Below are 14,337 nucleotides of genomic sequence, written 5' to 3' on the forward strand. Positions count from 1 at the left end.
ACCTTTAAAAATGTGCTAACATACTCAATTTTCAGAAACATTTCTCCCTTTACAAAAGCTACTGATAGATAAAACTGGAATCTGGTAGGGGAAATCAGTAACTTAAAATTAAAAAAGAAAAAAGCCAAGAGACCTTTTAACAGTACTGCTAAAATGCTAAGGATCTCTATGGAGGAATGTCTCAATTAGTCAGCACTTCTTTACTCATATCTTTGAAGCAAAATGTAATTCAGAATTTAGGATTTTTCACAGTTTGGAAAGGTTTAACAAGGTTCACATATTGAAATCTGTACCAGTATCTAGGAATCAAACATTTTTCATATATGCTATAAGTATATGAGTATTTACTCCAAATGGGATAAACAGAGATCATCACTATCCCGTTGAGGTCAGGCTTTGTTGCCAGAAGGGTTACAAAAGAACTTCTGATTTATAGTGCTTTTAGAAATAGAATATTTTCTGCTTTACAGATGCCATTTCTTCCTTAATGCTTTTGGTGTGTAAATCACTTAAAGATGGTAATACATAATTGTTTTATATCAATCAGCTCCTAATGTTTAAAAACCAAATCATTGTAACTCCTCAGTTTTATCAGTATTCACAGTTAGTGATAACATAGTGAAATGGTTAAAGGGCAGATCCTGAATCTGCTAAGGTTCATACCTAGATATATATATTAGGGAAAATATTTAACTTCTCTGTGCCTCAGTTTCCTCAGCTATAGAAGTGAGAATATTAATGAGGCCTTGAAGGTTGTTTACCTCATAATAAATGCTCAGTAAATTTTAGATATTTTGTTGTTATTTGAGGTTTTTCTCAAGTTGCTTTTTGCCTATGATTTTTTCCATAATAGATTTTTCTTTTAGGACTATAAAATTGCTTAGAAAATATTTGCTTTTATCTGTATAAACAGGCAAGTAGTTTAAATTTATATCTTATATTTAATTATAAATAAATTCTCACAGAATTAGTTTGTATTCCTACCCAAAGGTATAAGAAACCAGAGGAACGGAGTCCATTGGTAGCAGCAATGCAGCATTTCCTGCCAGTTCTAAAGGACCGTTTTATCCAGCTTCTTTCTGATCAGTCTGATCAATCTGTCCTCATTCAGAAACAAATTTTCAAGATCTTCTATGCTCTTGTTCAGGTAATTTTATAAAGTAGTTTTTAATATATACGGTCAGCTATCATTTGGCACCTTAAACGATGATAAAGAATGTCTTTCAGCTTAAGAATTCACAAAACTGAAAATCAGTTCTTAGAGTTTACATCTAACACATGCTTTGTCATGTTATAAGTGTCTAGATTGTCCCACTAATTACAAAACCTATTCCTAAACTTGACATAAAATGATTAAGGCTGTGGGTTTAACTTTGTATGTTCTAAATCTTCCTGGGATAAAAGACCCAAATAAGGAAATGGTGGTACCTATAGTCTCAGTTCAGTTCAGTTGCTAGGTCATGTCCGACTCTTTCCGACCCCATGAATCGCAGCACGCCAGGCCTCCCTGCCCATCACCAACTCCCGGAGTTTACTCAAACTCATGTCCATCGAGTCGGTGATGCCTCCAGCCATCTCATCCTCTGTCGTCCCCTTCTCCTCCTGCCCCCAATCCCTCCCAACATCAGGGTCTTTTTCAAAGAGTCAACTCTTAGCATGAGGTGGCCAAAGTATTGGAGTTTCAGCTTCAGCATCAGTCAGTCCTTACAATGAACACCGAGAACTGATCTCCTTTAGGATGGACTGGTTGGATCTCCTTGCAGTCCAAGTTACTCTCAACACCATAGTTCAAAAGCATCAATTTTTCCGTGCTCAGCTTTCTTCACAGTCCAACTCTCACATCCATACATGACCACTGGAAAAACCATAGCCTTGACTAGGGCGACCTTTGTTGACAAAATAATGTCTCTGCTGTTTAATATGCTATCTAGGTTGGTCATAATTTTCCTTCCAAGGAGTAAGCGTCTTTTAATTTCATGGCTGCCGTCACCATCTGCAGTGATTTTGGAGCCCCCAAAAACAAAGTCTGACACTGTTTCCCCATCTATTTCCCATGAGGTAATGGGACCAGATGCCGTGATCTTAGTTTTCTGAATGTTGAGCTTTAAGCCAACCTTTTAATTCTCTTCTTTCACTTTCATCAAGAGACTTTTTAGTTCCTCTTCACTTTCTGCCATAAGGGTGGTGTCATCTGCATATCTGAAGTTATTGATATTTCTCCCGGCAGTCTTGATTCTGGCTTGTGCTTCTTCCAGCCCAGCATTTCTCATGATGTACTCTGCATATAAGTTAAATAAGCAGGGTGACAATATACAGCTTTGACGTACTCCTTTTCCTATCTGGAACCAGTCTGTTGTTCCATGTCCAGTTCTAACTGTTGCTTCCTGACCTGCATATAGGTTTCTCAAGAGGCAGGTCAGGTGGTCTGGTATTCCTATCTCTTTCAGAATTTTCCACAGTTTATTGTGATCCACACAGTTGAAGGCTTTGGCATAGTCAATAAAGCAGAAATAGATGTTTTTCTGGAACTCTTTTGCTTTTTCGATGATCCAGCGGATATTGGCAATTTGATCTCTGGTTCCTCTGCCTTTTCTAAAACCAGCTTGAACATCTGGAGGTTCACGGTTCACATCTGCTGAAGCCTGGCTTGGAGAATTTTGAGCATTACTTTACTAGTGTATGAGATGAGTGCAATTGTGCAGTAGTTTGAGCATTCTTTGGGATTGGAATGAAAACGGACCTTTTCCAGTCCTGTGGCCACTGCTGAGTTTTCCAAATTTGCAGGCATATTGAGTGTAGCACTTTCACAGCATCATCTTTCAGGATTTGAAATAGCTCAGCTGGAATTCCATCACCTCCACTAGGTTTTTTCATTAGTGATGCTTTCTAAGGCCTACTTGACTTCACATTCCAGGATGTCTGGCTCTAGGTGAGTGATCACACCATCGTGATTATCTGAGTTGTGAAGATCTTTTTTGTATGGTTCTTCTGTGTATTCTTGCCACCTCTTCTTAATATCTTCTGCTTCTGTTAGGTCCATACCATTTCTGTCCTTTATTGAGCCCATCTTTGCATAAAATGTTCCCTTGGTATCTCTAATTTTCTTGAAGAGCTCTCTAGTCTTTCCCATTCTGTTGTTTTCCTCTATTTCTTTGCACTGATTGCTGAGGAAGGCTTTCGTCTCTCTCCTGGCTATTCTTTGGAACTCTGCATTCAATTCCTTTTCTCCTTTGCTTTTCGCCTCTCTTCTTTTCACAGGTATTTGTAAGGCCTCCTCAGACAACCATTTTGCCCTTTTGCTTTTCTTTTCCATGGGGATGTTCTTGATCCCTGTCTGCTGTACAGTGTCACGAACCTCCGTCCATAGTTCATCAGGCTCTCTGTCTATCAGATCTAGTCCCTTAAATCTATTTCTCACTTCCACTGTAGAGTCATAAGGGATTTGATTTAGTCATACCTGAATGGTCTAGTGGTTTTCCCTACTTTCTTCAATTTAAGTCTGAATTTAAGTCTGTAGTCTCAGGGGACTGTAATTACTTATGAAACAGATTTTTCGACTAGGATTAAAATCCTTGCTCTTCTTGTGCCACATGGCCAAAGAAAGATTTGTCTCACCTGCCAGGATCTTTGGTTCAATTCATACCATTATTTATTTTTTATAAATCTTATTTAAATAGACCTGTGACTTTATTTCCACTAAGGTTATTATAACTGACTCACTGCCATTGTTTGGTTGGAGTTTTCATGCTATTGCTAGTTCTTTAAAGATAATGTAATATCTTTCTAATGACTCCTTGTATAATTTTTAAAGAAATGAAGGTTCTTTTTATAAGTATTCTAGGGCATAGGACCAAATGATAAATCAAATTATTGTATGGCTCATTTGTGAAAATAGAGGTCCTGAAATGTTAAATAGGATATTGATTTTATCCTCCTATTAAGTGATATGATTTATCCCAGGAACATGAGAATATCAAGAGAAACCAGTTTTTGTGATTAAGTTTTATATTACGCAGAAAGAGAGACCTATAAACAGTCTTTAAGGATGGTAGATAAAGTATTTGATAAAATAATCAATTCTGCATTAAAAAAGAATAACTTAAGTATCCTGTAATAGAGATTTCCTTAACTGAATAAAAGATATTGTATCTTATGGTGAAAATTAGATGTATTTCCAGGAATTTGGGAGTAAAACAAGGATGCTCACTATCTTTGCCACAGTTGATCATTGTACATAAACTAACCAAATCAACCAGATGAGAAATTTGCCTATTTACTGAAAGAGGAAATGTGGATTGCATGAAGTATGTTTTTTAGGTTTTATAAAGAGTAAAAGGAAGTTGGATTTTCTTTTGTAAAGATTTTTAAATATTGATTCTTGATTTTAATTCAGTATACATTACCACTGGAGCTGATAAACCAACAGAATCTGACAGAATGGATAGAAATTTTAAAGACTGTTGTGAACAGGGATGTACCTAATGTAAGTGTATTTCCTATATTATTGAACTTAAATATTTAGTTACCTTTTGAGAATTTTAATTGATATTTCCTAAAACATTCTTTGAATATGTAGTTTGTGATGTAAATTTTCCTAAATACATGTTTCATTTGTTTTATATATGTGAGTATATTAAGGGAAAAATTATAAAGGTTATTTTATGTATTATTTAAAGTGCTTATATATAGCTTTTTTTTTTCCATTCTAATTCTGTTTCTTCAGTTTTTAATTGAATTCATAAAATGTATCACCTGGCATAGTTAGAATTTTTTTTTTCTTGTAGTGAGAACTTTTAAATCTACTGTCTTAGCAACCTTCAGATCAACAATATTTTTTTTGTTATTTATTATTTATCAAATCTATAGATACCATTAAGGTTGTGTAGTAGTCTGTTACGGATGTTCCATAATTAAACATCTCCTTATTAATGAATGTTTCGTTCTTGTCATTTTTCTTTGTTACAAATAGTTTTGTAAATGAATGTTTTCATCTGTTTATATTTATGTATTTAAACCAGTATTTCTGAAAGTAGATTTTTAAAATGGAGTTTTTTTGTGCCCCTTTGATTTGTGTCCTTTAACTATACTGGTTTTAGTTAAGCTGCTTGCCCAGGCCTTGATTTGTATTATTTGGATCATGACTACAATGTTTTTGAGTTTAAACTTTTATAAAGACTTTTTTTTTAATATATTTATTTTAGTTGGAGGCTAATTACTTCATAATATTGTAGTGGTTTTTGCCATACATTGATATGAATCAACCATGGATGTACATGTGTTCCCCATCCTGAACCCCCCTCCCACCTCCCTCCCCATTCCATCTGTCTGGGTCATCCCAGTGCACCAGCCCTGAGCACCCTGTCTCATGCATTGAACCTGGACTGGCGATCTGTTTCATATATGATAATACACATGTTTCATTGCTATTCTCTCAGATCATCCCACCCTCGCCTTCTCCCACAGTATCCAAAAGACTGTTCTATACATCTGTGTCTCTTTTGCTGTCTTGCATGTAGAGTTACCATTACCATCTTTCTAAATTCCATATATATGTGTTAGTATACTGTATTGGTGTTTTTCTTTTGGCTTACTTCACTCTGTATAATAGGCTCCAGTTTCAGACACCTCATTAGAACTGATTCAAATGTATTCTTTTCAATGACTGTAAACTTTTATAAGACTTTGAAAAAGCATGTCCTTTGTAACTTAAGTAGTGAAGCAAAACGCCTATTATAAACAAAGGTTAGTACTTTCCCAAGTATAGCCTTTTATAATGAAAGGCCAGTGTTGGAGGAGCATTCATGTTTTTGTGAATCTGTTCTGAACTCACACTATTCCTTTTAGATTATATTGTCCGTCATTAAATAAATGTCTCTTTAAAGGAAACACTTCAAGTTGAAGAAGATGATAGACCTGAGTTACCATGGTGGAAATGTAAGAAGTGGGCTTTACATATCTTAGCAAGGCTTTTTGAAAGGTAAACTCTTCTCGTTATGTGATAACTTAAGTTTTTTTTTAAATTTTCACGATTTGGTGCTTTTTAAGTAAGTGCTAATATAAAACATTATAAAGACATGATGGGCATTTTAATGTTCTTTTAGGTATGGAAGTCCTGGCAATGTTTCCAAAGAGTACAATGAATTTGCTGAAGTGTTTCTGAAGGCATTTGCTGTTGGTGTCCAACAAGTAAGTTTAAGATAATTTTTCCACGTAAAAACATGGCACTGTTAATTTATCTTGCTTATTTCTAGTTTCTTTGTCATCCCAAAATTGCATGTGGCAGTCTAACATCTTGAACACTGTAGTTAGCAAATGTTTTGGTCTCAGGACCGCCTTACAATCTGGATTATGGATTATATTACATGTAGTGATATTTACTGGTTTAAAAACTGAGACAAAATTTAACAGTATTAATTTATTTAAAAGTAATAGCAAACCTGTCACATTTTAATAGACTGCATGTTTTTTGTTGTTGTTAAATAGCTGTTTTCCGAAATGAAAAATTTTTAGCAGGAGGAAATGGCATTGTTGCACATTTTACTAATATCTTTAATGTCTGCCTTACTAAAGGCCAGTAAAAGTTAGTCATATACCACATCTACCTCTCTATTCATTGTTTTTTGTTCTAATGGAAGTAAATAATTTGGTCTCAAAGATAAGTTGGAAAAGGAAAGTCTGATTTAATATACTTTTCACATAATTGTGGAAATTTTTTATATCATACCAACATTTGACAGTGGTATTTTCTTAAAGGTTAATTGCAATATAGAGTTTGAAACTATAACAATAAACATCTCATATTCTGTTATTAACATTCATTGGTTTGGTATTGTACTTTCAATGGATCTTTTATCCATATATGATTTTGTAATCTTGCCTTGGTCATTGGAAAATATTGACTTAGTGGGTCAGTGGCAATTTTCTGAATGTTAATTGATTTCATTATGTAACTTGAAAAATTTTCATTCGTTCATATCACCACTGATCTTATCAGAAGTATCTTTAAATATTTAAAAGCTGTCAAGTGGAACTCAGTGGTGGGTATAAGATTTTGAGAATTCTAGTTTTGCTTGAAGTCTCAGATTTTAACACCAGTTACATATTCTCACTTCAGTGAGAGGCTTATTTTGTTCATTTTTGAGGGTGAAAAAAAATTTTGCCATATACACAAGTCTAAATAACCATAATTTATCAATCAGTTTTTCTTTTAAGCTTATGGTATTTGTTGGAAAAAACTTTTTCAATTCTGACTCTTCTTTCTCTTCGAAATGAATCTTTCGCCTTTTACTGAAGGTTTGCCTGGGGAGGGATAGGCAAGTGTTGCTTCATTTTTTTTGAGGCCTTGTGAGATAAACAAGGCCCAAAGAAAAAAGCTGTTTCCGCTTTTCTTCCAAGCATTGTACTTTGGTATGTAGCAGAAGTGCTGCATGTATGCTTCCCATTTATTAATATTTATATTACTGGTTCATAAAGGACATTCCTAAAGAAAGTCTGTTCTGTGATTATGTGGCTATAAAGAATATGATGACTGCTAGTACACTTTAGTGCCACTCTGTTGACTCATGTTAGACACCTGAAGTTTTACCACCACAAGTTTTGTATCATTCATGTAAGTGTCAACACAGTAAAAATGGCAAATAATGTCTGAGCATTATTATGGAAATAGTTTTGACCTGTCAGACCCTGTGAGGTCTGTGGATCTTATTTTAACAACTGCTGTTCTCAAATATCAAAGATGAATTAGAACTCTTAGCAGTCATTAATTGCTTAAACGGTTTGGGTAAGATTTTCCTAAAAGCTGATTTTAACAATATAGTGCTGTCTCAGTGGTGTGTTCATAAATAGCATATGATTTTCTCTTCTTGTATTTAATCAGAAACTCATCCTTTGATGTACAATGTTACTTCAGTTTGTTTATTTTACTTTTGGAATAAATATAGTTCTCCAATACATAATTTTAAAAATTACTTTCTTTGTAATAGAATCTGGTGGTTATTTTATGTTGATGATCTAGGTAATGTCAGATGTTTTTGCTAGCTTGTAAATAGTTAAACTCTATTTAAGCTTTGATTTTTGATCAAATTTTTTTCCAAAGGTTTTATTGAAGGTCTTATATCAGTACAAGGAGAAGCAATATATGGCTCCCCGAGTTTTACAACAGACGTTAAATTATATTAATCAAGGAGTTTCCCATGCTCTCACCTGGAAGAATCTGAAGCCTCATATACAAGTAACATTTTTCTATCTGAACTATTTTTCTAGAAAATATATTGGAAATATCGTTAATTACCAAAAGGGTTTAAAAAATCATTTTTTCAATGTGTGTTACTTGGTCTAGTTCTGGTAGTTTTATATTAGTTTTGAAAAACTTTATAAAAGGTATTTTGTAAATATTCAGATTATTTGTTTAATCTGAATCTATCGTCTTAAAATTTGCCTTTAAGTTCTTACTGTTAGGTCATGATTAGTTTAACATGACTAGTTAAGATGTAATTTGGAATAGACAAAGGACTATTTCACCAAATTACTTTTGAGGCTAATTGGCTTATGTTCTGTTTCCAGTATATTTGCTTTGTTTTTAACTGTAGGGTTTGATGGACTAAAATTTCACTCTGTATTTTCTAAGAATACTTAATTGCTACCTATGTATACATGTCTTATTTTGTGACACGTGCCTTACCCTTGTTGCACTGAGGGTAAGAATATGTACAATGGTGGTTGATCTGAGAATGCATTTTAATGCATTTATTTATATTTTACTGAAGTTTGATATTAAGCTTTAAAACACATGCTGTAGAGTTATTTTTATTTTAGCACTTACTAGAAATTTGAAAGTTTAACTTTGAAAACTGAATTAAGGTTACTTTTTTAACTTTTAAATTGCAGGGCATTATCCAAGATGTTATTTTTCCATTGATGTGCTATACAGATGCTGATGAGGAACTTTGGCAAGAAGACCCTTATGAATATATACGCATGAAGTTTGGTGAGGACATTTCACTTTTTTAGAAACAAAATATGTCAGTAGTTAAGGTTCTGTATGATAAACCTTGAATATTAAGCCCTCACCTTTGGAACTTATTATTTTAATATAATTTATCCATTGTGAAGTCATTTGGGAGCTTTTCATTAGTTTGGTCATTTGATAATGATAATCCTCATTTTTAGCAGATGTAAATACAATAGTGTTAGTAGGTTTTCACTGTTGGATATACCTCTGGCACATGCCAAAATTGTTAGAAATTCAAGGGTACACCTTAACACTAAGTATCTAAACTGTGCTTTTGGATCCCATGTCAGTCATCATGTGTATGGAAATTGAGAAGACGCATACTGGAAGCTGGAGTCATACGGAGTCTCTGCATGGAACTAAAGAATTGTAATTTGGCTAATGTTGAGTATTAGTCTTTCTTCCTACCAAAATCTTATGTACTTAAAGTAGTTTGTATTTTTGTGACCCCATTGTGAAAATTCTCACAGTAGTGGGGTTTTGTATGATAGAAAATAATCATTGGGAGAAGTTAATGGAGTAAGATTTAATTTGTACAGGAAAGACAAGGCATTAGGCTTTTGCAAAATTCTATGGAAATCTGGGTTTGTTTTCATGCTCGTCTTCTGTGAAGATTTAGCAAAAATTTAAGGTCCTTTTTTGTTATCACTGAGCATCATTTGTAAATTATATGAAAATGTTTTATGAAAAATTGAAATTACTCTTTTTCTGTATTCTGTATTAATTTTAAATTTATTCTCCAGATGTGTTTGAGGATTTCATCTCTCCTACCACTGCTGCCCAGACGCTCTTGTTTACAGCCTGTAGTAAGAGAAAAGAGGTAGGTTATTTAGTGTGTGGATAACTTCTGCTTTAATATTTAAAAAATGTTCAGATATACACTTAGGGTGTTTTTTTTTGGTTTATTTTATTGAAGTATAGTTCATTTACAGTGGTAATTTCTGCTATTCAGCATAGTGATTCAGTTATTTGTACTTTATTTTCCATATTCTTTTCCGTTACAGTTTATCACAGGATAGTGAATATATTTCACCTTGCTATACAGTAGGACCTTGTTGTTTATCCATTCTGTATATAATAGTTTGCATCGTCTAATCCCAAACTTTTAGTTCTTAATGGTTTCTTAAGATCATCTTGTCATCAGTGTTTTAAAAGGATTTTTGGATATCCAGTAAAGCAGTACTTTTCTCTCCTAATCTAGGTACTACAAAAAACTATGGGATTTTGCTATCAGATTCTCACAGAACCAAATGCCGATCCTCGAAAAAAAGATGGAGCCCTGCATATGATTGGTTCTTTAGCTGAAATACTTCTGAAGGTATTTGTGTGTGTGTGTGTGTGTGTGTGTGTGTGTGTGTGTGTGTATGCACACATGCATGCAATTAGTTTGTTTTAATAGTGGCAATTGAGATAAAACTGAATTGAGGTACAGTTCGTATACCAGGGAACCCCATGTATCTCAGGTGGGAAAGAATCTGCCTGAAGTGTAGGAGACCTGGGTTCAATCCCTGGGTCGAGAAGATACCCTGGAGAAGGGAATGGCAACCCAATCCATTATTCTTGCCTGGAGAATTCCATGGACAGACCATGGGATTGCAGAAAGTCGGACACAACTGAGCAGTTTTCATATACCATACGGTTTGTCCATTTAAAGTGTACAGTTTGGTAGTTTTTCTTATAAAGAGTTGTGCCACCATCAACTCTTAATTCCAAAGAGTTTTCATCATCCCCATTTTCTCCCAAATCTCCTAGCCCTAGCTGTAATCTCCTTTATGTCTCTGATACAGATTTTTCTGTTCTGTACATTTCATATAAATGGAATGATAAAATATGTGGTGCTTACTGAGTGGCTTCTATGGCTTAGCATATTTTCAGAGTTCATCCATGTTATGACATGTGTAAGTCTTTATTGCCAAATAATATTCCATTGTATTGACATGCCACGTTTTATTTATTCATTCATCAGTAAATGGACATTTGTTTCTACTTTTTGGTTATTATGAACAGTGGAGTTGTGAGCATTTCTGTACACATTTTTGTGTGCATGTGCATTTTCATTTCTCTTATGTAATACATACCTATGACTTGAATTGCTGATCATATGTTGGGAGACTGCTGGACTGTTTTCCAAAGTGGCTGTACCATTTTTTATATATTAATTAACAGTGTGTGACGATTCCTATGTCCGTGTCTTTATCAACTTTTGGCTATTGTCTTTTAAAGTTATAGCCACCCTAGTTGGTATCAAATGGTAATTTTATTGTGGTTTTAATTTACAATTCCATCACGGCTAATGATATTGAGAATCTTTTTTTATGCTTATTGTCAAGTCTTCCTCAGAGAAATTTCTGTTCAAATCTTTTGTCCATTTTAAATTGAGGTATTTATGTTTTTACTGTGATTTGTTAGAGTTCTGATATATATATATATGTATGTATTTTTTTTAATCTGATTTTTTTGGCCACACTGGGTGGCTTGTGGGATCTTAGTTCCCCAACTAGGAATCAAACCTGGGCCCTGGGCTGTGAAAGTGTAGAGTCCTAACCTCTGAACCATCAGGGAATTCCCTGTATATTCTAAATGCTATGCTAGAAAGCTTTCAAATACAGTTGACGTCTGAACAACACAGGTTTGAACTGTTTTCGGGTCCGCTTAACATGTGGGTTTTTTTAAGTAGTAAATACTACAGTTGGTTGAATCCGCAAATGGAGTTGGTTGAATCCATAGATGCAGAATCACAGATATGCAGGGCTAATTGCAAATTTAGTGGCAGATTTTCAATTGCACAGAGGGTTGGATGTGCCAATCACCTCATTATTCAAAGATCAGGTGTATATGATTTGCAAGTATTTTCTGCCATTCTATGGATTATCTTTTATCTTTTCACATTCTTAATGGTGTCCTTTAGGGTACAGTTTCTTATGATTTTGAAAGTGTCTTCTATATTTCTTTGTTACTGCTTGTGCTGAAGGTAATTCTTTTTGCATGAGTTATTTTCTTTTCATATTGTATTAAATTGTAGTGTTTTTTCTTCTCAGAAAATTGGTTTTGCCAGAAATTTGTAAACCTGAATATATCCCTTCACAGCCTAGAAACATGTTTTTGTGACACATTTTCTGCTAAAGAATGAGTGATTGGATTAGATGTATGTTTAGAAACCTCACCTTGAACACATTTTGTCTGGTATTTGTGAAGTCAAGATCTGAAATTTATTTTCATTTTAAAGTTAATAAATGATAAGTATTTCCAAATGTATGTAAATAATTAGATACAGTTCATCCAACTCCCAGAACCTTGGTCCATATGATGCTCCATTGACTTCATTAATTTGTGGGTGTATTTTGTGTATCTTTGAGCTTTTCTACATCTGTTCGCTCATTCTTTTAGTTTATAAAGGGTAAATTAAGTGGTTATTTCTTGTGTATAAGGCTGGGAATCTTGAGTGGGTTCTAATGGCACTTTGAAGTTTTTGTTATAACTTTATATTTTTAAATTTCATACGTAGAGAAAATTTCAAAAAATAATTCCCATTATTACCTTGAGAGCAGAATATTTCTCAATCTATGTTGTATTGTTCATGTAGAACCTTTCCAGAGATGTTCTTTCATATAATTTTATAAGAGAAAAATGTTTTGTAAGATAAGGAATAAAATTAACCATTTTTCTATTACTTAAACACCGCTAGTATTAAAGTTTGACATAATTGCTTTGTAAACAAATGATGTAAAAAGATTAAAAAATGTATAGTGATTTTGATGTTAATGTTTGAGAATAAGAAAATTGGATATGGGTCTTGGGGTTCAAAATTCCAGAATAAATATGTCTTGACATCATTAGTCATTTTAAGGATTTGTGTATCTGTTTGACATTTGAGATGATTATATTTGTTTATTTGTTATATTTGTTTATTTTTACAGAAAAAGATCTATAAAGATCAGATGGAATACATGTTGCAGAACCATGTATTCCCTCTCTTCAGCAGTGAACTAGGCTACATGAGAGCCAGGGTATGTTTTAAAGCTGTATTGTTTTGTACATTTACGTCTTACAATGAATAACTGCTTATGTGGACTTTTATATGGAACCTTTTAAATGTTCACTTTAAAACCCTATTTTATCCTAGACTTTTGTGTTTCTTTAAATGGCTGCTCATAATGTGTGCATGGTTTTCATCTGTGTCTGATAGCAGCATCTGTCTGTGTTTTGCATTCAGATCTTGCTATTCACACAAACATCATGCAGCCAAAGAGTAAGTTGGGATCATAGTACTGGTCTAGTGTTGTCTCTTTTGACTTTATCTACCACTGGCCAGCCTCCAAATTCCCACACAAGAACTTTGGCACTGGAAATACTGTCACATGGTAGAATTTAATGTAAGACACCTATAGTATACTCACTGCATTTTTTTTTTTAAGGCTTGCTGGGTCCTTCACTACTTTTGTGAAGTGAAGTTCAAAAGTGACCAGAACTTGCAAACAGCCCTAGAACTGACCCGAAGATGTCTGATTGATGATAGGGAAATGCCTGTTAAAGTGGAAGCTGCCATTGCACTTCAAGTGCTGATCAGCAATCAAGAGAAAGGTAAAAGATTTGTATATACAAGACATAGTCCTAGAAACTTGACACATTGTCTTCCTTTTTATTTGAAGCTGTTTCTTGTTTGGTCTTTGGTATATATTGATTCAGGTTTTAAGGAGTTTTAGCTGTTAACACCAGAAGTTTTTTTCTCTTTCTTTTACAGCTAAAGAATATATCACACCATTCATCAGACCCGTCATGCAGGCTCTTCTTCACATTATACGAGAAACAGAAAATGATGATCTTACCAATGTAATTCAGAAAATGATCTGCGAGTATAGTGAAGAAGTTACTCCTATTGCAGTAGAAATGACACAGCATTTGGTATGTTGTTTGATCAGTAATGTATGCATTACTTAGATTACAGCAGGTATTTTCACAGAGCTTACTGTATATCAGGCACCATTCTAAGTCCTTGATACATATTTTAACTCATTTAATTCTCATACAGTCCTGTGTGAGGACTATTCCTATATCGAAAGAAAACGTGAATTATAAAAAGGTTATTTAACTTGCCCAAGTTAGAAGGGGTGGGGCTGGGATTCACACCTGTACTGTGTGCCTCTACAGCGCAGTTTTTTGACATGTACTTACATTGCATCATGACTGACTTGTTTGTGTGGTATCCTAGAATGCTTTCACCAACTTGAAATACTAGTTATAAGCAGATTTTTAAAGTGAAATTTTTTAAAATAGTTATTTTATATTTGAACTTTGTGTACAGTACATAGCCCTGAACTTCTGAGAAT

General features: G+C 33.9%; 1 protein-coding gene and 2 non-coding genes across 3 annotated transcripts in view; all 3 read left to right on the forward strand.

Annotated features, from left to right (window-relative positions):
- Positions 1-14,337, forward strand: part of IPO7 (importin 7) — a 46,641-nt gene that overhangs the window by 19,630 nt on the left and 12,674 nt on the right. Inside the window, exons 5-15 of the mRNA XM_065943780.1 lie at positions 991-1,147; positions 4,394-4,483; positions 5,883-5,977; positions 6,102-6,186; positions 8,096-8,230; positions 8,887-8,986; positions 9,754-9,830; positions 10,212-10,328; positions 12,928-13,017; positions 13,426-13,591; positions 13,752-13,912. Coding sequence (XP_065799852.1) covers positions 991-1,147; positions 4,394-4,483; positions 5,883-5,977; positions 6,102-6,186; positions 8,096-8,230; positions 8,887-8,986; positions 9,754-9,830; positions 10,212-10,328; positions 12,928-13,017; positions 13,426-13,591; positions 13,752-13,912 — 1,273 coding nt within the window. The remainder of the gene's footprint in view (positions 1-990; positions 1,148-4,393; positions 4,484-5,882; positions 5,978-6,101; positions 6,187-8,095; positions 8,231-8,886; positions 8,987-9,753; positions 9,831-10,211; positions 10,329-12,927; positions 13,018-13,425; positions 13,592-13,751; positions 13,913-14,337) is intronic.
- On the forward strand, positions 7,248-7,360 carry LOC136176174 (U5 spliceosomal RNA). Its single transcript, XR_010664541.1, has one exon. It is a non-coding gene; the product is annotated as a U5 spliceosomal RNA (small nuclear RNA).
- On the forward strand, positions 13,159-13,343 carry LOC136176134 (small nucleolar RNA SNORA23). Its single transcript, XR_010664510.1, has one exon. It is a non-coding gene; the product is annotated as a small nucleolar RNA SNORA23 (small nucleolar RNA).

This window comes from Muntiacus reevesi, chromosome 9 (assembly GCF_963930625.1).
Source record: "Muntiacus reevesi chromosome 9, mMunRee1.1, whole genome shotgun sequence".
Lineage (NCBI taxonomy): Eukaryota > Metazoa > Chordata > Mammalia > Artiodactyla > Cervidae > Muntiacus > Muntiacus reevesi.